Source organism: Bos indicus x Bos taurus, chromosome 14, assembly GCF_003369695.1.
Source record: "Bos indicus x Bos taurus breed Angus x Brahman F1 hybrid chromosome 14, Bos_hybrid_MaternalHap_v2.0, whole genome shotgun sequence".
Lineage (NCBI taxonomy): Eukaryota > Metazoa > Chordata > Mammalia > Artiodactyla > Bovidae > Bos > Bos indicus x Bos taurus.
The window spans coordinates 15,389,595-15,415,527 of NC_040089.1; the positions used below are offsets into that span (position 1 = coordinate 15,389,595).

The 25,933-nt window shown below is 40.4% G+C and overlaps 1 protein-coding gene across 5 annotated transcripts in view; it reads right to left on the reverse strand.

Annotated features, from left to right (window-relative positions):
• NSMCE2 (NSE2 (MMS21) homolog, SMC5-SMC6 complex SUMO ligase) overlaps nucleotides 1-25,933 on the reverse strand; it is a 237,617-nt gene that overhangs the window by 207,532 nt on the left and 4,152 nt on the right. For 3 of the 5 annotated variants that reach the window (XM_027560865.1, XM_027560864.1, XM_027560862.1), the window contains exons 2-3: nucleotides 24,254-24,359; nucleotides 22,949-23,125 (exon numbers count right to left, since the gene is read on the reverse strand). In XM_027560865.1, coding sequence (XP_027416666.1) covers nucleotides 22,949-23,111 — 163 coding nt within the window. In that variant the 5' untranslated portion in view covers nucleotides 23,112-23,125; nucleotides 24,254-24,359. Of the gene's footprint in view, nucleotides 1-6,434; nucleotides 6,530-22,948; nucleotides 23,126-24,253; nucleotides 24,360-25,933 lie in introns of those variants that run through there. The other 2 variants (XM_027560863.1, XM_027560866.1) reach the window with 2 other exon arrangements.

A 25,933-nucleotide genomic window follows, 5' to 3' on the forward strand; every position in this document is an offset into this window, starting at 1 on the left:
GACAGGGAGGCCTGGCACACTGCAGTCCATGGGGTCACACGACACGAGTCAGACACGACTGAGTGACTGCACTGAAATGACCTTTTGTAGAAACTGACAGACTGATTCTAAAATTCATGTGGAAATACAAAAGACCTAGAACAGCTGAAAGAACTGTGAAAATGACAAAGATGGAAGACTGACACTAGCCAACTTCAAGACTTGTAATAAATCCTTTGTAATCCGGGTTGCATGGTATTGGGATAAAGACAGGCCAAAAGAACAAAATAGAGTCAAGAAGTTAACAACACACAACATATATGCACAACTGATCTGACAAAAAAGCAAAGAGAAATGGAGAAAGGATAGTCATTTCAACAAGTGATGCTGGGACAACGATCTATCATATGCAAAAAGAAAAAAACAATAATCTTTGTTTTTGATCTATACCTCCTACATTGCACCATACACAAAAATTTAATCCGAATGGATTGCAGACTTAAATGTAAAACATAAAACCATAAACCTTCTAGAAAAAATTAGAAAATTTTTGTGAACTTGGGTTAGACAAAGATTTCTTGGATACAAAACCAAAAGCACAATCCATAAAGGAACAAATGGATAAGTTGGAGTCACCAAAATGAACAACTTTTGCCCCTGAAATACTGTTAGGAGTGCAGATAGGGAGAAGATATTCACAATCATGTATCTGATAGAGAACTGTACTCAGAATACAAAAAGAACTCTCAAAACAAACAAAAACAGCCCCAAACAACTGGAAACAATATTTGAATAGACACTTCAGGAGAGGTAGGACATCCCTAATAGCTCAGTTAGTAAAGTATCTGCCTGTAATGCAGGAGACCCCGGTTCAATTCCTAGGTCGGGAAGATCCGCTGGAGAGGCAATAGGCTACCCACTCCAGTATTCTTGGGCTTCCCTTGTGGCTCAGCTGGTCAAGAATCCACTTGCAATGCAGAAGACCTAGGTTCGATCCCTGGATTGGGAAGATCCCCTGGAGAAGGGAAAGACTACCCACTCCAGTATTCTGGTTGGGATAATTCCATGAACTGAATTGTCCATGGGGTTGCAAAGAGTTGGACATGACTAAGCAACTTTCACTTTCATGAGAGATGCATGCCAAAAAAAAGCACATGAAAAGGTACTTGACAGTATTGGTCATCCAGGAAATGCAAATTAAAACACTGTTGATGGCACAGTGGCTAAGAATACACCTGCCAATGCAGAGGACACAGGGGTTTGATCTCTGGTCCAGGAAGATCCCACATCTTGGGCTTCCTTAGAGCAACTAAGCCCATGCGCCACAACTATTGAGTCCTCTTGCTGAAAGGCCTGAGAGTAACAAGTACTGAGAGCCCACGTGCCTAGAGCCCGTGCTCCACAAGAGAAGCCACCACAATGAGAAGTCCCCACTCTCTGCAACGAGAGAAAGCCCGAGCAAAGCAACGAAGACCCAGTGTACCCCAAAATAAATAAAGATAAATATTCCCTTAATGTACTCCACACACGAACTCCTAATTTTCAGACAACTACATTACCAAAAAAGTACATTTAACCATATAATGTAAACCACATTTAATATAATTTAATTTTACCATAGTGACTCAGATGGGACTTCACAACATTTTAATGTCTCTCACTGTCATCATGGTTTTACTAGTAAAGTATGGAAACATGAATCAACAGAAATCTTTTATGTAACAGATACCAAAGAAACCAGCTTTTAGTCTATAATTACCTCACCAGAGTATGATTGCTTTTCATTATAAATCGTTTTCTTGAATTCGATGTTCTCAGAGTGTGGTTGTCTGACAAGCAGCATCAGCAATTCCCCAGAAAACTTGCTAGAAACACAAACTCTCAGGTCCGACACCAGATAACTAGCTGAATTGGAAATGCTGAGGTGGGGACCAGCAATCTGTATTTTAACAAGTCCTCAGGCTTCCCTGGTGGCTCAGGGGTGAAGGTGGCTTCACTGGGTCATGAAGATCCCTTGGAGAAGGGCATGGCAACCCACTCCAGTATTCTTGCCTGCAGAATTCCATGGACAGAGCAGCCTGGCAGGTTACAATCCATAGGGTCACAAAGTGTCGGACACAACTGAGTCATTAACACTATACACAAAGGGCATTCTGAAGTCCGATAAACTTTGAGGGACATTGTTCTTATAAATCTCTTTTTGGCTGCACACAGCAGCATGTAGGATCTTAGGTCCCTGAACAGGGATTGAACCCACACCTCTGGCAGTGGAGGCGCAGAGTCTTAAGCACTGGACCACCAGGGAAGTCCCAGAGGTGTACTGTTTAATATATGTTTTACAGTTAAAATGGTAAGTTGCTCTTCTCTGAGATACTTTCTGAATTCAAAGAATTTTCAGACAAAAAAGGATTACTTCAAATCTATGTTTTCAACAAATGCAGAACTCAGCCAGCTATTTTCCTATTTTTATACTCTTGAATTATTTTAGGCCTCTTTATTAGGCTAGAAAACCAGAACTGAATATAAGATCGCATAAATAATACCTTCCACAAAAGCCTTTGTTTTAAAACAAACTTTCTGGCTTAAGTATCCTAGTCATTTACTCAAATGTCTATTTTTGCAAATGTATCCAACGTTCCTTCCAAATTTACTAGATATGCTTCTCATTTCAGCCTTAAATTGTCTTCCCCCAGTGAACATCTATGTAACTTTTAATCAGGTTCAACTAAATGGAATGGATTTTAAAAACAATTCCAGTTACAATTTTTTTAACTGTTTCATAAAGATACTTAAGAAACAGAATGAAAGTAGAAATGGTCTTGAACTCAATCAGGACAACTGGGGCTCTTGGTAATTAGCTCAGAGACTTGGAGTTAACAACTTAATCTTCTGGGACTCAGTTCCCTTGTTTTAAGAGGGAATTGATGACCTTAAAGTTCATTTCAGGTCTAAAAGCCTATACATCTGTGATCTTACTCTTATGCTCCATACTTTTACATTAATGGGACACTGTCATATTATTTTAAGTATCTTTTAACAGTTTAAAAATTTTTTTAGGATACATGCCTCTTCTCAGGGTTCAGGAATATCACTATAACACCGTTTCCTTGAGAGCTGAATATGAACAATAAAATATGAACATATGTAAACTTTTAGTTATTGAAGCACCAAAATAGCAGTGTAACTTAAACAGTCTCTTCTTTCTTAGATGGGCTAATTTATCTCCGAAACTATAAAGATGCATGGCATGAACCCCCAAAAGCAAAGATTTCAAACATAATTAACAACATGGGCTCTGTGGGTAGAATGCCTGGGTTTGAACTGAACCTACCAGTAAAGAATTATTTGTCAAAGTTATTCAAACTTTCTAAACTTTAAGAGGATAATCATAGTATCTTCTTCACAGAAACTAAACGAGCTACTCTACTAAAAGCACTCATCATGGAATGGACACTCAATAAGCATTAGGCATTTTTCTAATATTATTTGCAAAACCAGCTTTCTGATCAAAAGGCACATGTGGGATTCACTTAGTAAACACAAGCGTACAGCTGCTTCCTTCAAGGCATCCCACTCTCACTACAAGGGGCAGAGGTTTTCAAACTTCAGGAGCAATCAGAACTACTTGGGCTGCTTTTCTAAAACACAGATTCCTGGGCTTGGCTTCTAGAACTCCAATTCTGCAATTTTAAATGAGCATCCCAGTTGTTTCTATGACAGGCTGCTGAGGACGGCAGTTTGAGAAACATTTCTGTAGGGGTTTCAAAGAAACAGAACCTTTCCCTTCAAGTCCTTACAACCCCCAAGCGTTTTTTCCACTTCAGAACTTACTGCAGCTACTGCCATGTTGCTCCTGTTGGCTGTGTACGCATACACCTATGTCCTTTTATGCAGATTTCATTTGCCGTCACTTCTAAGTTCCAATACCTATGTCCTGATTGAGTGATATAACATAACTCTTTACCTTGTACTTGATCCTAATACCCCTAAACCTAATCCTCTAAACCCCAACACCTCCAAACATGTGATGACTGAAGGCTCCTGATACATGGACTATTTCCTGACCTCTGACCACAGAAGATTCACTAACCCTGACTGCCGACCTACAAAACTAACCACGGTCTCATTCACCGTCTTGCTCTCAGAATAACACTTCAAACACTGCTGCTAGTAAACATGTCTTCAGTGTAGTATACATTTTCAGAAAGAGAGTGGAATGTCAAAACCCATACAAATTTAACTCACAAAACCTTCATGTATACAAAACAACGTGAACCACAACACAGCAACAATCAGGGACCTGATGGATCCTGGGATGGAATGTGGATTATGACAGAGGAATTTACCTGCATCACAGATATCTGACATAAGCTCACTGAAGCAAGCTGGAGGGGAAAGGAGCTGACTTAAGCAACCCTGAGTGGTGTTTTGACTGAAAACTGTTAATACTAAAGACAAAAAGAACTGTACATAAACACTGTATGCTAGCTTATAATGTTGTCCATCATGGAGGTATGGGCTAACAATTCTGAAACTGCTTTACAAAATAAAGTATCTGGGTGGTGGACAGTGGGAACCAAGTCTCTTAATGTTAAAGAGGGAAGTTACAGATAAGCAAAGGAAGAAGACTACAATTTTAGCATGTGATACTAGATAAGAGTTCAAGACATCAGCATGAACACATGGATACTTCAATGCAGATACAGATGGACAGATACAGAAACAATGACAGCTATGTGTTCATATCTATTAGTATACATGCATACACTTCCTATCTCTGACTGCTGAAAGGGCCTAGAAGCAGTGACATTCTGGTGCATGCTAAGTCGCTTCAGTTGTGTCCGACTCTTTTGCGACCCCAGGGACTGTAGCCTACCAGGATCCTCTGTCCATCAGATTCTCCAGGCAAGGATACTGGAGTGGGTTGCCATGCCTCATCCAGGGGATCTTCCCAACCCAGGGATCAAACCCGAGTCTCCTGCACTGGCAGGCAGATTCTTTACCACTAGTGCCACCAACAAGCATACCTAGAACCCAGATCTTAGTTTCTAAATATCAGTTTCTGGTAAGTGGAACCAGAACGCCTTGGAGAAACAGATGAATTAGGAACTGGGACAGGCGAAATACAATTCTTTACAAAAGAATTCCCAATAGTGTATGTTGATATTTGTCCCTCTAAGAGGCGGAGCTTAACTCTCCTCACTTGTATGGGTAGATTTAATGACTTGTTTCCAAAGAACAGTATGTAGAGGGAGAAAAACGTAACTTCACAGTATATAAACCTGATAAACACTCCTGGGGCCAGGTGCCAAGAATCCATATCACAGCAAATCATGCTGATGGCGGGCACCCCCTCGTTTCATGTGATGAGAAGGGCTCTTGACTTTCATGGTCTTCTTGCCAAAACCACATCATCTCACTCTAACTACGACAAACCCAAATTCAGGGACATTCTACAGAATATCTAACCAGGATTCCTCAAAGTTGTCAAGGTTATAAAAACCAAGGAAAAAAAAATGGGGAAAAAAAGAAACAGACTAAGATGCAACAAGAGATGGTGACTAAATTCAATGTGACAGCCAGGGCTGGATCCTGGACAACATCTTGAAAAAAGACATTAGTGAAATCTGAAAAGTCTGGCGTGCACCATTTGGTTTAGTCAATAGTAAAGCACCAATGTTGTTTTTAGTTCTGACAAACGTACCATGGGAATGCAAGATCTCAACAAGTAGGGGATCTGCGTGAGCGTATATGGAAACTCTTTTGAGCTTTCTACAACTTTCTGTAAAACCAATATTATTCCAAAATAAAAAGTTTATTTAAAAGAGAGAGACAGCACAGAACAACCAAATGAGGAGAAATGGAGACTGCAAAAAGAGATGAAGCTGCATTTAGAAAAGTCTACATGATTTAAAAAAAATAATTCTTAACTGCTATTTGCTGTAAAGAATTTTACTTGCATGTAAGTAAGGCATTAGCCAGATAACATTATTACTACAACTTATTTTCTTGGTATTCAGAACACCTACAAAACACACACACACGAAATCTTTTCTCAACACCATCTTCAAATTGAAAAGATTAAATGGACTTGGATGCAGTGTGGCAGACAAACTGAAGCAGGAAATCAAGAAGTACACCTGTTAACTAGTTCAACTATCTTAGACAAGTTATTTCGTCTTTCTGGGCCTCAGTTTCCTGATTTGTAATAGAAGGAGGTTTAAAAAGATGCTTTAGGATCCTTTCTGGGTGAAGACAGAACCACCTCCCTGAAACCAGATCCTGCTAGATGTGCTCCTATCCCCCGGCAGCCCCTCCTCTATCTCATCTGCCTGTAGCTTCACCCAGAACCCAGGATGCTGGCCCAGACCCTCTGCTCATTTCACATATTCTAAGTAACAAATACACATTGCATGGTTTCAATTCCCTTGGGCAGGCTATTCCCAAATACTTACCTTTTTGACCCTGAACTCAAAGACCAACTGCTTAGTGGTCATCTCCACTTGAAGACATGTCTAAAGCTGAATTCATTTCCCCTCAAAACACTAGTCCTTGAGTTCCCATTTGTGGTAGGCAGAATAAAAGCACCCCAAAGGTTCCATTTCCTAATCCACAGAACCTGTGAGTATGTACGTTACACGGAGAGAGAGAATTAAGGTTGCTAATCAACTGACCTTGAGAAGGGGAAATAAATTATCCTGGGTTACTCTGGGTACACTTATTAACAATATAATCACGAGGGCCTCTATTAGTGAAGGAGAGCACGAGGGTCAATGTCACAGTGATGCAGGATGAGAAAGACCAGACTGGCCACCGCTACGCTGGAAGACGGAAGAAATGTGAGCAGCCTCCAGGAGCTGAGAAAGGCAAGAGAACAACTCTCCCCCAGAGGCTCCACCAAGGAACACAGCCCATCTGACATGGAGATTTTAGCCCAGGGAGACCCACTTCAGACCTCTGACCTCCAGCTCTGTCAGAGAATAAGATTGTGCTGTTTTAAGCCACTAAGTCTCTGGTAAGCTGTTCCACAGAAATAGCAAAATAATACACCAGGCTCTTAACGGGGAATGCTTCAGTCAGAAACGAGTATCAGCGCTGACTTCTTCCTTTTCCCTCAATGTCCACATTCAGTAGATCACTAAGTGTCCTCAATTATCCCGCCTTTGTCTCTTATGAATCTGTCTACTTCTCACCAACTTCACACCACCTTTCTCGTCTAAGTCACTACTACCTAATGCCTGGGACCGAACAGCCTCCTGACTGGTTGGTCTACCTTCAGCTCATTCCTAGGAAACCACTTCCCACATTCTAGCCAGAGAATTAGAGCAAATACCAATTATAATACTCAACGCCTCTAATAAACGTATGAATACCTATCCTAGCTCTTAAAACTTCACTTCTTTTCTAGATCCAGAGTTAAAATGCAGTCTTAATGAAAAAGAGAAGTTAAATCAGTCACCTCTTAAACACTGACAGGAAATTCAAATTTTGGCAAGTATACTTTCTAAAAGGTTCTTGAGAAATCCATTCCCACGGTGCTCATTGGTTGGGACCAATTAAATCCATTAAATAAACACAGAACAAAAGTTTATTAAAATCCCTGTTCATAAGGCAGTCATCTGCTTCACTTGTGCTCTAACTGTATTAAAATGTGAAGGATTTTGCTTATGTTTTGCGAAGTTCCCCAACTGGTGAGAACAGTAAGGATGAGAAGCAAAAACAAGATCACTGGAGTGAAAATGCAAATATTAATATCATTAAATAACTGGATGAATGGGAAATTACAGTAACATGCCATTAGTTAATCAAAAGGGAAAAGAATAAAGAAGAGAAACTGTTTCACAGTCAATCATCTGAAACAACTCTTGGACTCGCATGATAATCTCTAAGTTCACCTGGATCTATGAGAAGGCTTCTAGGTATTATTAGGGATTTGATATATGAATTTAGTAGGGTTCATTACTAAACTATTATTGGTATTTTCCTTCCCAATTATTAACTATCTAAACACAAGTGCATAGTACACCTTGGAAAAATAAGGCAGATACAGGGAAATTCTTTGAAATTCAACAAATTCCAAAATAATCCAAGGACTCTGGAAGGCTCCATTGTAAGTGAGTAGACTAACAAGAAGTGCATCTTCTGTGTAACATACCACATAATCCTTTTTTGCAACCAGTTTAAATATCTATTTTAGTCTGTCCCAAAGGCACCCTGATCCTCTGTGCTTGAAATTAAATCCCATACTAATTTTTCTGAAACTAGAACACGCTTCTGCTTCAGAAACCATCATAGATGTCATTTTGTTCCTACTGAGAAGATAATGCTCACCTCCATCCGTTTCCCCCACATACACTTGGCCATCACAACACATTTTCTGTGTAATTCTCCATTCCAATGGGAAGGTATATACTTTACAGTTATTTATCCACTAATTCTCTTTATTATCAAGGTAAGTGTTTACAGGCTGACAAGCCAAGGTGAAAAGTACATCCAGCATGACAAAGTGCATAAACTGTTTCAAACTAGGAACAACTGTGAAAAGGAGATATTGGCCATATTTTACCCACAAAGAAAAAGGAGCTCAAAGAACTGAAGTAACTGGTTTAAAGAAACACAGATAGTAGATAACAGAACTTGCATTTTAACTCAGGGCTATTTGTACAATATTAAATTTGTACAGTATTTACTTTATACAATACTAATTCTCAACCAAGAGCTCCAAAGGATCATTCCCCTCTGCAAAGGGCCCAAATAACTATTAACTGTTTTTTTTTTTTTACCTCCAGTGGTCAAAAAGTAATTGACCTGAAACTAACAACGATTTTTCAATTAAAAAAAAAAATCTAATGAAAACAGCTCTGTGGACAATTTGGAGACTGAATAAAAACTATAACTGACAGTAAAACAACCAAACAAATAAATGAGAGGATGTGTTCAAAAATTTGGGAAAAAAGGTAACTGACCAATAAAATGTGAGTGCTTTGTGCCAAGTATTGTGAAGGGCATTTTATACATGTTATTCAATTCTCACATCAACCCTAAATAAGGTAGGAATAAAGGAGCTGTTTGTGGGCCCACAATCAAATACTCATTAGATATGAGGACAATATTATCCCCTATTTTACAGATGAAGAAGCCAAAACCTCAAGTTTCCATGCTATTAACTTTCAGACCTGGTTCTTAAAAGTTCTAAATTATTCTACCTAGCCAACCAAAGTATTTTGCTGCCCTATCGGGCAAAAAGGAAAAGAAGGAAGGAAAGTGCCAGTAACCGAGGCCTTACTACTGCAGGATGAAATGTGCCAGGTCATCTTGATGTAACGGTACTGAAGCTCTAACACATGGTGCTAAAAATCTGAGAAGCGCCAAACTGCAGCTAGCCTTCAAGGTGGACTACTCCCACCTCCCTGGATCTGTCAGGTGTCGGGAAGCAATTCTTCTTATGCCTCACACAGCTCTGCACAATGTGCGGAAGCATGATCTGCCCTTTTGTCCCAGACTATCTCTCAAGGATGTTTGTATAATGAACAAAGCTTTGGAAGACTAAGACAGAGCAAGAGTCTCACTCCAGAGCAAAAGTCAGGCAGGCTTACTGCCTATTCAAAACATCTGAGTTCCCCAAGCTTAAGGTTCCTCAACTCCAACACAAGCCCACTGCAGTATCTCCCTGGAGCTCTTCCCTATCAACCCTGAAAGGACTCAGATTGGGAGTGAACCTACAGGAGGTAGGCAGAATCACAAGGCTTGATGTACCACGGGAAAGGCCTTTGTCTCAGACTCAGGAGTCTCCTGCCCTCTGCCAGCATCCATCCACTCGTGCAGGCTAACTGGATAGCATCCACTTAAGGTAAAACCCCAGACCCTCCACAGACCTTGACACCAAACTCTTTGGACCACCTCTCACCTTCGCTTTCCTCAGAGATACCCTCTCCCACTCTACAGAAGCCACTGTTCATCTTTTGGTCAGCATCTTCTACATGAAATTCCTCCTCAAGGCCCTCAGCTAGAATGTACTAACCCCACAATGCCCCCACTGTTTACTATACATAGTGTACTCTCACAGCGCTTTTAAAGTTTTATTCTACTTGTTTATGTGCTGTGCCAGTTAATCAATTTATTGCCTCTCCCAGCTCAAAGCTTATCTTTTTATACATGCTCTGTGGTAATGAATGAAATGGCTTTAAGCATTTCTCCTTACAGTGAGCAGAATGTTAAACTTTCTCAACGGGGGTAGTGCTGGAGGACACTGCAAGAGGAAGGGAGCTCTGCAGAGAACATCACATTTAATGATGAAAGACTGAATGTTTCTGTCCTAAGATAAGGAACACAATAAGGATGCCTGTTGTGCTTCCCAAATGGCTCAGTCGTAAAGCATCCACATACCAATACAGGAGATGCGGGTTCAAGCCCTGGGTCAGGAAGATCCCCTGGAGAAGGAAATAGCAACCCACTCTAGTATTCTTGCCTGGAAAATTCCAGGGACAGAGAGAGGAGCCTGAGAAGCTAGAGTCCATGGGGTTGCCTAAACAACAAGGATGACTGTTCCTGCCACTTCTATTCAACACTGCATTTACCACAGGTTCTAACATCGAGCAAGAAAAAGAAATACAAGGACTGGAAAGGAAGACATAAAACTATCTCTATTCACAGATGACATGAATGATCTTGCATAAAGAAAATCCTACCACATCCATTAAAAATACACACATATACACACAATATACATATATATATATATATAGACTAATAAGTGAGTTCAGCAAGGTTGCGGGATACAAGATCAACAAATAAAAATAAATTGTATTTTCATAATTTGCAATGAACAATTTGAAAATGAAATTAAGAAAATAATTCCATTTACAATAGCACCAAAAAGAATAAGACGCTTTAGAATAAATTAACAAAAGAAGTGTAAGACTAATACTCTGAGAACACTGTTGACAGAAATTAAATAAGATCTAAATAAATGCAATCCCATCAGAATCCCAGCTGTCTTCTTTGTAGAAACTGATAGACTGATCCTTAAATTCAACTGGAATTACAAGAGACCCCAAAGACCCAAAACAATTTTGAAGAAGAAGAGCAAAGTTGGAGGACTATACTTTCCAACTTCAACTCTTACTACAAAGCTACAAGACGCTGCAGTACAGGTACAAGGACAGGACTACAGAATTCTATCAATGGAACAGAATTAATTGAGAGACCAAAAATAATCATGTATGCCAATGGTCAACTGAATTTCAACAGAGGAACGAAGACTATTCATTGGAGAAGGAATGGTGCTGTAACAACTGGACAGTTACATGCGAAAGAATGAAACTGGACCACTAACTCAAACCACATACAAAATTCATTCAGAATTTAATAGAGTAGCTAGAGCTATAAAACTCCTGGGGAAAAACTAGGTATAAATTTGCAAGACCTTCAATTTGGCAATGAATTCTTAGGTATGACACCAAAACCACAGGCAACAAAAGAAAAAACAGATAATTGCACTTCATCAAATAAACTTTTATGCTTCAAAGACTACTATCAAGAAAGTAAAAAAACGTGCAGAATGGGAAAAAAATTACACATCATTTATTTGATAATGGACTGATACCTAGAAAACATAAAGAATTCTTATAACTCAGAAACAAATAACTCAATACAAAAATGGGCAATGGATGTGAGTAGACAGTTCTCCAAAGAAGATGCACAAATGTCCAGAAAGAACATGAAAAGAAGTTTCGTATCACTGCTCATCAGGGAAATGCAAATCAAATGTGCAAAACAGCATTTCTTAATAATATACAAATAACAATTTATTAATAACCACAATGTGATGTCTATCAGTGCACATAGAAAATGTATACCCAAAGAGTGGAATACTATTTAGCCATAAAAAATAGGGCAATTAACTGGGAGGGGGTTAAAAGAAAGCTAGGTTAGTTATCCTAAGTAAAATCCCATCAAGAGCAATAATGAAACAGCAGTGAGATCATTTTTTAATCAATCTCACTATGGCCCAGATGCTGCTAGAATCAGGGGAAGAGCAGATCCACATGGTAATGAAGCCTCTCAACTTCAGTCTAGGCTTAAGTGCCAACTCAAAAATGCCTTTAGAGAAATTCATGCAAGGAATGCCTCTTGCGAGCTGGTCACATGCAAAAGTGAAGCAAGAAGCACATCTGTTTGGAACTTGCCCCAAGGGCCTCCAGTTCTTCTCCAAATTGGGTTCATAACTCCCACCCACAGAGAGAAAGCCAGTGCCTGGAGCAGCACCCAGGGAGAAGCAAATTAGCATTTCCAAGGTCAATTGCTGACAGGCCTAATGGTTTACAGCAACCAGAATATTCTGGCTGCTGAAGTTAAGAGGCTTAGCCTCTCGAGCTTGCTCAACACCAGCAAGAAACTAATTTAACACATCAACTACAAATATGAAAATATTGTAGGTGTGGAGTCAAATCAGCATGTGACATTTCAAACAAACAAATATTAATAGGATCTGCAGAAGTAAGTGATTTTAAGCTAGTTAAACAATTTTGGGAAAAACCTAAAATACCAATCTCACCAGTGGTAGAGGACTGGTAAGAATTAAAAAAAAAACGAGAAAGAAAGAAAAAAAAAAATCAACAGATAATATATTATCCTATTTTACCAACTGGTTTAACGTGAATATTCACCAAAACCACTTTAAAAAATCTCAAAACTAACTGATTTAACTACCATTAAAATTTTCTGCCCTCCTCTGAGAGTCAGTGGAAACTAAAATGCCCTCTGTACTTGCTGCTATTACAACTGCCATTTCTAACATGGAACTATTAAGCATCTGAAACATTGCTAGTCCAGACTAAGAAAAGAATGTGGGTACAAAAATAACTCAATTGTCATATTGATTATATGTTGAGATAATATTTTAGACAAGATTAGATTAAATAAAATATTACTAAATTATTGCCTCCTCTTTTTTCTTACTTCTTGTAATGAGGATACTAGAAAATTTTTAATTAAACATGTGGCTCACATATTTTTACTGGACAGTGCTGCTACATATAAATAATACTTTACATTTATGTAGCACACACATACGTAATTTCAGGTGTAGAGAAACAGGGAGAAATGGATCTGGATAATAAATATTTTCTGTAGAATAATCAAATTGGTTTCATCTTTTAATCACCAATCTAATAAAACCTCCTTTCTGCTTACTGAGAGACAAACTTTTATGTCCTTTAAAAAGGACCTGATATTTCAAAAATGATTCTAAAGTCTGTTCTACTTCTGCTATGAACTGTCTCCTTTTCCTAAAATTAAAATAGTCTTAATTCTTTTCAGTGATCAAAGATACATGATAAAGTGCCAATCTAATTTTAAAATCTGATCAAGTGACTCCATTTCGGTTTTTTCTGTGGTAGTCATTTTCATACCCGTTAGGTCTTTGCTTCAAAGATTTTTTAAAAAGTAGAATCAACACAAAGATTGTTCTCCAGCGTCTAGAAAAACCCAGGCAGTATTGAGGTACTATACAAACTCTGTTTTAAAAACTAAAATATGACTCATTCACTATTTCAAAAAGTAACATCCCAATGTGGATGGGAGAGCTTAGCAAACAGGAGAGCACAACAAGCAATCATTTCCACACATTCCATCATGTGCAGAAACCATGCCAACTCTCAGGTTGTTAGAGTCAGGGGAAGAAAGAGAATCTGGAGGTGTTGGAATGGCTGGAAATTTATGGAGTGAGAGTGCAGAGTAACACGAGGTGAGGTGAGGCCAACGACAGCCCAGACTTTCCTCTCTGTGGGCCTTAAAAAGGAAACAGCCCAGCTTTCTGACTAAGGAAGGCAGCAGGAAAGGAAAACACACTTCACACTTTCTAACGTCCCCAAACTGTCCCCACCACAGCTGGCCCACCGATAGAGTTATACCTACTGTTCATATTTGTGTGAACAGTACATATAAATCTTTTAAAAGTGGTTTTTAAATGTTATCGACAACAACAAGATTCACTAAGGTAGAATGGTAAGTAATAAATATGAGATGTACATTTCTATTTTGTGACAGGGCCAGCATCTATCTCTGGTAAATGAACTGAGTAACCTGGATAGATAGAAATAAAGCCAGTGGAAAGGACAGGTATTTAGTCCTCATTCCTTCCTGGAAGAGGTGACCTTAACCTTAATAGCCCTACCTTTCTGTTGTTCTGATAGAATCAACACATTTTTTGTATCCTTAGATATACAGAATAACTCAGGTTCCAAGTTATGAAATTTCAGTAACTTAGCGATTATACCTTTTAAACAATCTTGAACCTGCAGTTAACGCACACAGTAAGGGCGCAACAGCTACTGATTAACAAGTGTTCTGGTGCCACCTAGTGGTGTATGCTTCCCGCCAAAGGGGAAACAGTGATTAGACCAGGGTTCTTGGCCCACGGAGGAGCAACATCAGCTTGACCCAGACCTATTGAAACTTTAGAACTAGGGCCCAGGAATCTGTTTTAACAAGCCCTCTAAGTTAATTCCTCTCATGTTTGAGCACTACTGGATTAATCAGTACCGACACAAAAATTAACTGCAAAGTCTTAAAAAATTAGGTTCAACAATGAACAAAAGTGCTCAATTTCTAATTTTGGAAAGCAATTTAGTTTTCTGCATTTTGAATCCAAATATCTGTATTTAAGGAACTGTGTTAAAAGCCATTTACTAACACATTAATATACATCCAACATTTGAAAGTCCCAGGCTCTGAAAATATCCCAAGTGCACCCTGAGGTCTGTGCCCCAAGGAAATCCAGTTCAAAGGAAAGGCCAAACACAAAACAAAACAAAAATACAATGAAAGTGAAAGTTGCTCAGTCGTGTCCGACTCTTTGCGACCCTATGGACTATATAGTACATGGAATTCTCCAGGCCAGAATCCTGGAATGGTAGCAGCTGTTCCCTTTTCAAGGGAATCTTCCCAAACCCAGAGATCGAACCAATATCTCCCACACTGCGGGTGGATTCTTTACCGGCTGAGCCACCAAGAATACCGGAGAGGGTAACCTATTCCTCCTCCATCATATTTTCCCGACCCATGAATCAAATCGAGGTCTCCTGCATTTCAGGTGGATTCTTTACCAGATGAGCTACCAAGGAAGCCAAGCCCAAGAAAGTGAAAGTGTTAGTTGCTCAGGCTCTTTGCAATCTCATGGACTGTAGCCCACCAGGCTCCTTAGTCCATGGAATTCAGTTGCAATTCCCTCCTCCAGGGGATCTTCCCAATCCAGGGATCAAACCCAGATCTCCTGTATTGCAGACAGGTTCTTCACCACATGAGCCACCTTAAGAAAAAGCATTAATTGTTATCAGGATATCAGGTTATGGCCTCTCAAGGGGGCCCACCTGAAAAAGGGGAACACATGAAAAGCCAAGGTGGTAGAACACTGGTGATTTTTAAATAAAGAGTCACCAAAGAGCTTCCCAAGTGGCACAGTGGTAAAGAACCCACCTGCCAATGCAGGAGATGCACGAGACACGGATTCCATCTCTGGGTTGGGAAGATCCCTTGGAGAAGGGAATGGCAACCTGCTCCAGTATTACTGCCCGGAAAATTCCATGAACAGAGGAGCCTGGGCTGCTACAGTCTGTGGGGTTGTAAAGAGTCGGACATGACTGAGTGACGGAGAGCACACTGATGATAACACCCCCTAATGATAGCAGACATTGCAAAAAAGGCCCACTGTTTATATCTGCTCCTAATAAAGTAATCAAGAGAAAAGCAGGTCTGATGAAGCCTTGCTGAACTGTTTATTTTCTATGTAGGTCTTAGAGGAGAACTTGGTTACTTTAAATAACTTAAGACAACTGGGATTCATTAAGAGGAGTTCCACAATGCATCTAGTTGTTTACATTCCCTTAAATTCAGCTTGCTATTATGCTCTTCTTGGCGGGGCGGGGGGGGGGGGGGGGGGACTAATTTTTAATAAGTATCTGTTTATTTATAATTTAAAAGTTATATGCTTGAAATTAAAAAACTGGATCAAGAGATACATGCCAATATGACTACTGGTCCACAGAGTCACAATTAAGTATATATACCATCCTTTACTCCATGGCTTAGATGACAAACCTATCACTTAAAAGAAAAAACCTCTTTAAAGGCTAACCATACAAAACCAAGCCTCAAATATGACAGGTAACATAACAGACATTAATATCAATGGCATATAATATAAAGGAACTGCAATAAGAGATAGAGAAAATATACCCCCAAAATGCCTCTGACATCACTAACAGCTGGTAAGAATTACTGCCATCCACTGAGGGTCATCAGAAAGAGAAAGTGGCACCAGAAAATCTAGGTCAAGGGGCTGAAATCAGGCCAAATTGGTTTTAAGTTCAAATCCCCTAGCTGTCACTTAGGTGTGTGCCCTGTGCTAAGTTATTTCAACTCAGTGAGCCTCATTTCCCCGTCTATAGAGTGAGGATAAGACTACCCCGTTCAGTGATTTTCACCACCCTGCCTGTCTGTGTGCCTTCTCAGTCGTGTCCAACTCTTTACATCCCTATAGACTGTAGCCTGCCAGGCTCCTCTGTCTATGGGACTTCCCAGGCAAGAATACTAGAGAGGGTTGTCGTTTCCTTCTCCAGGAGATCTTCCAGACCCAGGGATCGAACCAGCATCTCCTCCATTGGCAGGCCAGGTTCTTTACCACTGCACCATGTGGGATTTTCACTGCATGCACATTTAATAGTATCGGCCCACAGTCAGCTCTCCCAGCTCGCTTTTCTTCACCCGCTACAACTCTTACATCAGGAGGTGAGGCATGTTCCCAGATCAAGACTAAACAATACAATAACAGTGGTGATACATTTAATAGTATCTCATATGTATCTCCAGGACACCAGTCAACAGTACAGGGAACTTTAACAGCTGAGGAAAAGGCTTACATACAGGACAGACAGATAACAAATAAAGTGACTACACCAGTGATAGAAGTATGCTTCCCCCTGAGTTTGCTCAGGTTCATGTCCACTGAGTCAGTGATACTATCTAACCATCTCATCCTCTGCTGTGCTCTTTTTCTTTTACCTTCGATCTTTCCCAGCATCAGGATCTTTTTCAATGAGTCGGTTCTTCGCATCTGTTGACCAAAGTCTTGATGCTTCAGCTTCAGTCGTTCCAATGAATATCCAGGGTTGATTTCCTTTAGCATTGGCTGGTTTGATCTCCTCGCAGTCCAAGGGACTCTCAAGAGTCTTCTCCAGCACCACAGTTCAAAAGCATCAGTTCTTCAGTGCTCAGCCTTCTTTATGGTCCAACTCTCACACCCATACATGAAAAACGCTACTGGAAAAACCATAGCCTTTGACTCTACAGGCCTTTGTTGGGTATGTAATGAAGCCTCCATAAAAACCCAAAAGGGTGGGGCTCAGAGAGTTCTGGGTTGGTAAACACACAGAGGTGCTGGGCAGGTGGTGGGCTTGGGGAGGGCACAGGAGGTCTGTGCCCTTTCCCTCTCACCTTGCCCTTGGCATCTCTTCCACCTGGCTGTTCCTGAGATGTACCCTTTTATAATAAATCAGCAATCAAGGATGTAACTGCTTTCCTGAGTTCTGTGAGCTGCTCCAGCTAATTCTATCAATAGAACCCAAAGGGCAGACTTACAGGACTGAGTCCATAGCTTGTGAGATCTGACACTAACTCCAGGTATAGTGTCAGAACCGAACTGAACAGCAGGACACCCAGCTGGTGGCCACAGAGATTTGGAGAACTGCTTAGAGTGGGGGAAACACCCAGACATTCGACAGCTAGAAGTGTCGTGAGTGGCAGAGGAGAAACAGTGCAGTTTTCCCTACACCTGGGAACTACGAAGACACAGGCAAAGTGACTGAGCTCTTCTAGAGACCTGGATTTTTCATATTCTGTAGGCCACGCTTTTATACTTTTAACACTACAGATACCGTAACTCTCAATAGTCTTCATTTATTTAAGTTATAATAATCTCTTGCTTTTATAATTGGCTCCAGTTACAAAAGCGATATAAGACACACAAACATTGGCTTCTTACGGTTACTGTTATTTTTATTGTCTTTTGGCCACCACCCCACTATCATTACTTCCTTCTAATTACTGCTTCTACTCAATAATATAATTATGGAATACAGTATAAGAGTGAGGCCCAAAAGAAACCTTCCCCGTAACTAGAGTCCTGGCCGTAAGAAGCAGTTCTTAAGACAGAGAAATTTATTACAATACAATGAAAATCCAGATCTGCCTAAGAAAATAAGTCTTGAGAATGTGACGTCAGTATGTGCTGGCTTCTCAAACCATTAAGTAATTCTGAAAATAAACTTAACATAAAGGATTTAAGTAAAATAATCACTCCTTTTTCACAAAATTAGATGATGAGTGAGAGGGTTATGGGTGCTCATAACTTTCTTTTTCTTTCTACTCATCAAATGTTTAGATTTAGGAATGCCTTATTTCAGGAGGAAACTAGAATACTACCCCCAAAAGCATTCAAATTAAGAAGTATGCACTCAACGAAATGCTTAATGTTTGTAAAACTTCAGTTATTCATCAAGAGCACAAACTTCCAAGACCACGCAAGTTTTTAACTCTGACCGCTGTTCTTTATGGAGAAGGCAATGGCACCCCACTCCAGTACTCTTGCCTGGAGAATCCCATGGGTGGAGGAGCCTGGTAGGCTGCAGTCCACGGGGTCACTAGGAGTCAGACACAACTGAGTGGCTTCACTTCCCTTTCCACTTTCATGCACTGGAGAAGGAAATAGCAACCCACTCCAGTGTTCTTGCCTGGAGAATCTCAGGGACGGGGGAGCCTGGCGGGCTGCCATCTATGGGGTCGCACAGAGTTGGACACGACTGAAGCGACTTAGCAGCAGCAGCAGCAGCAGCTGTTCTTTATTCATCATTAACTCTCAAGTAACTGTCACAAAGTGAAAACTCTGTTTCTTGCCTGGATGGAGTAAGGTGTGAAAAAGAAAAGGAATCAGGTTTAAAAGGTGATGATTCTTAGCTGGAATACAAATTCTGGATACAAGAGAGAAAACTGATTATCATTCAGTCAATTCACCGTATTGCTTCTATCAGCCAAGATGTACTCGCTGCAGGGGAGGAAACCTGCCCACCATCAGTTACCCAAAAAGGAACTGACTTTCCTGCCATGATGAGTCTAGAAATAGACAGCCAGGGTCAGCACAATGACCCCAAAAGATCCCAGCTTCTTCCTTCCACAACCAGACTCAACTCTGCCTTTGTAAACAGAAGACGCTAAAGCCCAGGAAACGCACAAATGTCCAAGGGAAGTAGTTGAAAACTCCACCTGCAGAAAAGGACAAAAGCTGATGGGCTGTTTCAGAAAAAGCCTTGCAACCTCACTTTGGAATTTCAAAGGGAAAAGGAAAAGAAGAAGAAAAGGGAGAGGGAGAAGAAAGGAAAATCAGATACTGTCAATCTCAACAAAATAACCGAAACTTTCTGAGCTAAATATCACTAAATGTTACTTCAATATTATCCAACTACTGCAAATGCCACTTGAAGGACAAAATCAATTTTCAATAAAGTGTAACGGTTAAGGGCAGAAACTCTGCAGTCAAATCGCTTATGCGCAAATCTCAACTCCCACTGCCGAGTAACTGTGTGACCTTAGGAAGGTACTCAGCTTCACTAAGCCTCAGTGGTTCACAGCGGGGATTAACAATAGTCCTTACTGGGCAGGATCACAGGTCGGACCAAGTGAGACAGCACCTGTAGAAACAGCACAGACCTGCACACGTCTGCTGCGTGTACCACACCCAGCTCTTACCTTTGGAGCAGGACGGCCATCACCATCACCGCTGTACCTTGGCATAGTTCAACAGACATCCAGTCCCTGCTTGACCTCAATAACTGAAGTCTTTCTGCTCTGCTTCTTTCAGTAAGGCATAGAAAGAAAGCAGTATAGAGCAGTAAAATACAAAAGCTCTCCATCAAAATTTTCTCATCTACTGAACCCTTAGGCAATTTAAATATGCATCTTTTTATTCTTTTCGTCCAAGTGTTCCTCACATATTCAGCAAGAATCAGATATTTCGCAGATAAAAAATTATAAGTTCAAAATCCAAAGAAAATTACCTATCTTTGAGCAAGTTACAGAACGAAGGCTGTAACTGGGACTAAAGCCCATATCAGACTGATTTTAAGTCCTCCATTTAAGGGGCAATTTTGGCTCTGTCTCTTAAAGTCTTTCATCTACTGTTGCAGACTGCTGCTAACTGCTAAGTCACTTCAGTCTTGTCCGACTCTGTGTGACCCCATAGACGGCAGCCCACCAGGCTCCCCCGTCCCTGGGATTCTCCAGGCAAGAACACTGGAGTGGGTTGCCATCAGACTGAGTTAGCATCAAATTTACTTAAATGACGGGTGTTTTTCTACTCTCTGGGTCCTTGGAGACGGCACCTCAGTCTGGTGCCACACGAAGACTGCTCTCCAACAAGCGTTTGCTCAATTACTCCAGTGGGGGTCATTCTAGGCCTCCTCTCTGTATAGAGCTTCTCCCGTCACCTAAATCCTGCTCATAGGCACTCCAGTTCAGGTTCATAACCAGCTGTTCTCAGGGTGTGGTCCCCGAGACCCTTCCACAAGGTCCACAGGATCAAAACTATTTTCATAATAACTGTCAGACCTGCAATGGAGTAGCTGCAGCAGAGACCACATGGCCCACAGAGTTTAAGATATTTGTTATCTGACCCCTGATGGAAAAACTCTGCCAATCTCTGCTTTAGAGCATGAATCTTTCAAAAAGTGATGCTTATGTTTCCTCTTAAATAACACAGAAGAAGTTGCATTTTGTATCAAAATATACATCTTATTAAAAAACAAAAAAAAACAAAAATGAAGTTTGTATTAAAAACACTCAGAAATCTTCAAACCAAATCCTGAAAAAAAACTGATACAACCCTCCAGGAGGTTATGTAACAGCTCTTCTCTCATGGTTTAAGATTTTATTATGAGTTTCCCCAGGACTACCTACCAAAGCCAAATCTCCATCAGTGTCAAAAAGAGACTACAAATCAGGCTGGACAGGGGTAAGACCTTTAGAGAATACCCACTAAAGATGGGTGACTTCTGCTGCCTTCTGTGAATGAATATCTAGTATGGAACTCACCTTCCTACCATGAGTAACCGTAAGGCTGGGCAAAATATAGGAAACAACTGCTTTCAGACATTGAGACAACAGGCAGAGCAGAATTGGGATTCCTGTGAAATCAGGTGAGGTAAGTCCTCTAATTGCTCTCCTTCCTGCAGAGAGGAGGAAGAATCTAAGTGGAGCACAGCAGTCTGGAAGGACCAAAGAGACAGAGACTGGAGTTCAAGTTGCTGAGCATTAGGGGTTTTGCAAGACAGAGCACAGTGAGGGAGGTATGCAGAGAAAGCCCTTCAGGAATCTATACAGAGCCTCCTCCTAAGAGCTAAGTCAGCCCTAAGTGAAGCCACACTGTGCGCGTGCTCAGTCGCTACGTCAAGTCCAGCTCTTTGAGAAGCCATGAACTCTAGCCTGCCAGGCTCCTCTGTCCATGGATTTCCCTGGCAAGAATACAGGAGCAGTTTGCCATTTCCTTCTCCAGAGGATCTTCCCCACCTAAGGACTAAACCTGTGTCTCCTGCATTGTAGGCAGATTCTTTACCACTGAGCCACCCAAGAAGAGAAAACTACACTAGACCTGTCCTAATGAAGTTTAATAACAACCCTGGAATGGATCAACCTAATCCGCAAATTACTTAGCTGCCAACCAAAACAAAGGTCAATACTCTTCAAAGGAAGATGACAAAATTCAGAAACTCCACAACATAATGTACTCAAGCAGCAATGGACAGAGCTAACAGAATCAGCAGACAAGGATATTAAAACAGACAAGGATATTAAAAATACACTTCATGTGCTCAAGAATACAAAAGAAAACATGAGCATAATGAAGAGAAAAATAAGATTCCATTTAATTCTTTTTTATGTTTTCTAAAGCTCAAAAAAGTCTCTGAAATTAAAAGTCCCCTGGATAGACTTAGCATATTAGACCCTTGAAAAGACAGGACTAACGAACTTGAAGACACTGCAAAAGAAACTATTCATACTGAAGCCAAGGAGAAAAAAAAGACTTGAAAAAAATCACCCAAGCCTCAGTGACTTATGGAACATTACCAAGCAGTCTTACATACATGTGATTGGAGCCCCAGAAGGAGAAGGGAGAGAAATAGTAGCAGAAATTTTTTTCCAAATTTGATCAAAACCATAAGTCTACAAATCCATAAAGCTCAAAGAACACCAGAAAGAATAAACAAAGAAAATCACATCAAGGCATATCACAATCAAATTGCTAAAAAACAGCGATAGTAAAACAAAAGAAGAAACATGTTGCTCCCGTGCTTCTATATGTGATAGATATAAAATAAAAATAAATCTAAACTAAACAAAGAAAATAACATCTTCCTAGATCTTCTGATCAAAAAATTGTGATCAAGTTCAGGAAAACTGAACTTCTCTCATTTTATTGTAGAGGCCTGCCTTTACCAGTACCCCTAGCATCAGCTTAGGCTGTCTACTGAGTAATTAAGCAAGAACAAAATATAGTTAAATTACTGAAAAATAACTATCACAATGCTATATACCATACAGTTCACAAATACCACATACTTTTGATTGTATGCTCCTTGAGATCAGAAACCTTCATGTTTCAGCACATAAATTTCTAGTGCAGTTTCTAGTGGTTTGAACATAAGGGTCTGAACACATACAAATGAATCAATCTCATCTCACCCTCTGTACATTAGTATGCGGTATACATACAACAAGATGAGAGAACAGATGCCCAAAGGGTTAAATGAGCGCCCCAAGCTCACCCAAAAGGTGAGTGGTATCTCACATCCCTAGAGCAATGCCACCGCACAGGGTCACCTCAAAACAGACACTAAAGAAAGACGTTTTCATTATTACTTACTCTGAGTTTCCACGAGATCCAAAGCCACACTAGAAGCTGTGTCCATTCCGGAGCTGATACAGGATTGGAAGTTTTTCAAGGAGGAGAGTGCAGATTCTACACCACTGAAGGATATAAAACCAGTTGAACCTGAACTTGAACTTGAAGTGGAACGCCCCGGCATCTTGAAATTATTACCTAAGTTTTCAAATACAGTGAAATGAGATTTATGAATAAGAATAATAACTGCATAGAAAAACAGAACCACTAGAAATATCCATATGACTGTATTCAGTATCTCTACAAAGGCTACCTATTCTATATCCCTTGAAAGGATATCAAAGCATTGTGCCATTATCTGGGCCACCAAACACATATGCCCGGTAACATACAGGGAAGGTAAGTGTTTTCCTTTTTTAAAGGAGGGATAATACTCTCTTCCAAAAGATTCCCTGATTCTCTAAAGAATTCAACAAGAGCTCAGTTCCTGAAAACCTAAAACAAAAATGGGTCAGAAAGAGTAGACTGCTCATATGATGCATTTTTCCAAAAAAAGAAAATAGTGGCAATAAAACAGTTTAATAAGGGAGAATTTTAAAAACCTGCAATTTTTAACTTATCTGACGTATAAATACTGATTTCAAGGCAGTGAATTAGAAGCCACCTCCAGGCCCTGGCATAAAAACCGAACTCTCTCTCTACACCATCCAATTTTACAGCTTGAAACAGACAAGCAATGATCTTAGAAGTCACATACTGAAGATGGAGAATCACCAAAAGGAAGGAGCCTAGGTTCCCACATCACTGCTTGGAGGAAAACTGCCCACCAGTCAGGTTCCATGCATGAAAGAAATTGAAATGAACTTCAGTTTTGCAAAGTCATTTAGATTTGGGGGTACATCTATTATTATAACACCAACTGTTGTTCAAAAAGCACAACCCTGCAAGGACCAAATGATATGGTTCAAGTATTCAGTTATCTGGGGGGTCAATCTTGATTCTAGTGTAAGTCTAAATTGTCCAGAACAGCACTATCTAAAAAAACTTCTTTCTTCCATGACAAAAATGTTCTTCCTATAGTCTGCATTGTCCAATATGGAAGCCACCGTGCGAGTGTGATTATTATTTAGCAGTGATTACTGATGGTCACAATAGCATCAATACCCAACTCCAGTACTCTTGCCTGGAAAATCCCATGGACGGAGGAGCCTGGTAGGCTGCAGTCCATGGGGTTGCGAAGAGTCGGACACGACTGAGTGACTTCCCTTTCACTTTTCACTTTCATGCATTGGAGAAGGAAATGGCAACCCACTCCAGTGTTCTTACCTGGAGAATCCCAGGGACGGGGGGTGCCTGGTGGGCTGCCGTCTATGGGGTGGCACAGAATCGGACACAACTGAAGCGACTTAGCAGCAGCAGCAGCAGCAGCAGCCTGCAAAAGAACTGAGTTTTAAATTTTATTTCATTATAACCAATTTAAATTTAAATAGCCATACTATAAGTCAACTACACTTTAAAAAAATTAGTAACATATCCTCATTGAAACAGAGTTCAGTTCAGTTCAGTTACTCAGTTCTGTCTGACTCTTTGCGACCCCATGAATTGCAGCACGCCAGGCCTCCCTGTCCATCACCAACTCCCGGAGTTCACTCAAAATCATGTCCATTGAGTCGGTGATGCCATCCAGCCATCTCATCCTGTCGTCCCCTTCTCCTCCTGCCTGCAATCCCTCCCAGCATCAGAGTCTTTTCCAATGAGTCAACTCTTCACATGAGGTGGCCAAAGTACTGGAGTTTCAGTTTCAGCATCAGTCCTTCCAATGAACACCCAGGACTGATCTCCTTTAGAATGGACTGGTTGGATCTCCTTGCAGTCCAAGGGACTCTCAAGAGTCTTCTCCAACACCACAGTTCAAAAGCATCAATTCTTTGGTGCTCAGCTTTCTTCACAGTCCAACTCTCACATCCATACACGACCACTGGAAAAACCATAGCCTTGACTATATGGACCTTTGTTGGCAAAGTAATGTCTCTGCTTTTCAATATGCTATCTAGGTTGGTCATAACTTTCCTTCCAAGGAGTAAGTGTCTTTTAATTTCATGGCTGCAATCACCATCTGCAGTGATTTTGGAGCCCCCAAAATTAAAGTCTGACACTGTTTCCACTGTTTCCCCACCTATTTCCCATGAAGTGATGGGACCAGATGCCATGATCTTCATTTTCTGAATGTTGAGCTTTAAGCCAACTTTTTCACTTTCCTCTTTCACTTTGATCAAGAGGCTTTTTAGTTCCTCTTCACTTTCTGCCATAAAGGTGGTATCATCTGCATATCTGAGGTTATTGATATTTCTCCCGGCAATCTTGATTCCAGCTTGTGCTTCTTCCAGCCCAGCGTTTCTCTTGATGTACTCTGCATAGAAGTTAAATAAGCAGGGTGACAATATACAGCCTTGATGTACTCCTTTTCTTATTTGGAACCAGTCTGTTGTCCATGTTCAGTTCTAACTGTTGCTTCCTGACCTGCATATAGGTTTCTCAAGAGGCAGGTCAGGTGGTCTGGTATTCCCATCTCTTTCAGAATTTTCCACAGTTTATTGTGATCCACAGTCAAAGGCTTTGGCATAGTCAATAAAGCAGAAATGGATGTTTTTCTGGAACTCTCTTGCTTTTTCGATGATCCAGCGGATGTTGGCAATTTGATCTGCAGTTCCTCTGCCTTTTCTAACGCGGCTTGAACATCTAGAAGTTCACGGTTCACCTATTGCTGAAGCCTGGCTTGGAGAATTTTGAGCATTACTATACTAGCGTGTGAGATGAGTGCAATTGTGCAGTAGTTTGAGAATTATTTGGCAGTGCCTTTCTTCTAAACAGATTTAGAAGTCTTTTTATATCAATACCAAAACTTAAAAAAAAATAAAATCATTATTCTTGGTACACAGTCATATTCTTTAATCAGTTTATTAGCCATCTGTCTTTAATACTATGACATGGGTGTTTCTGAAGATG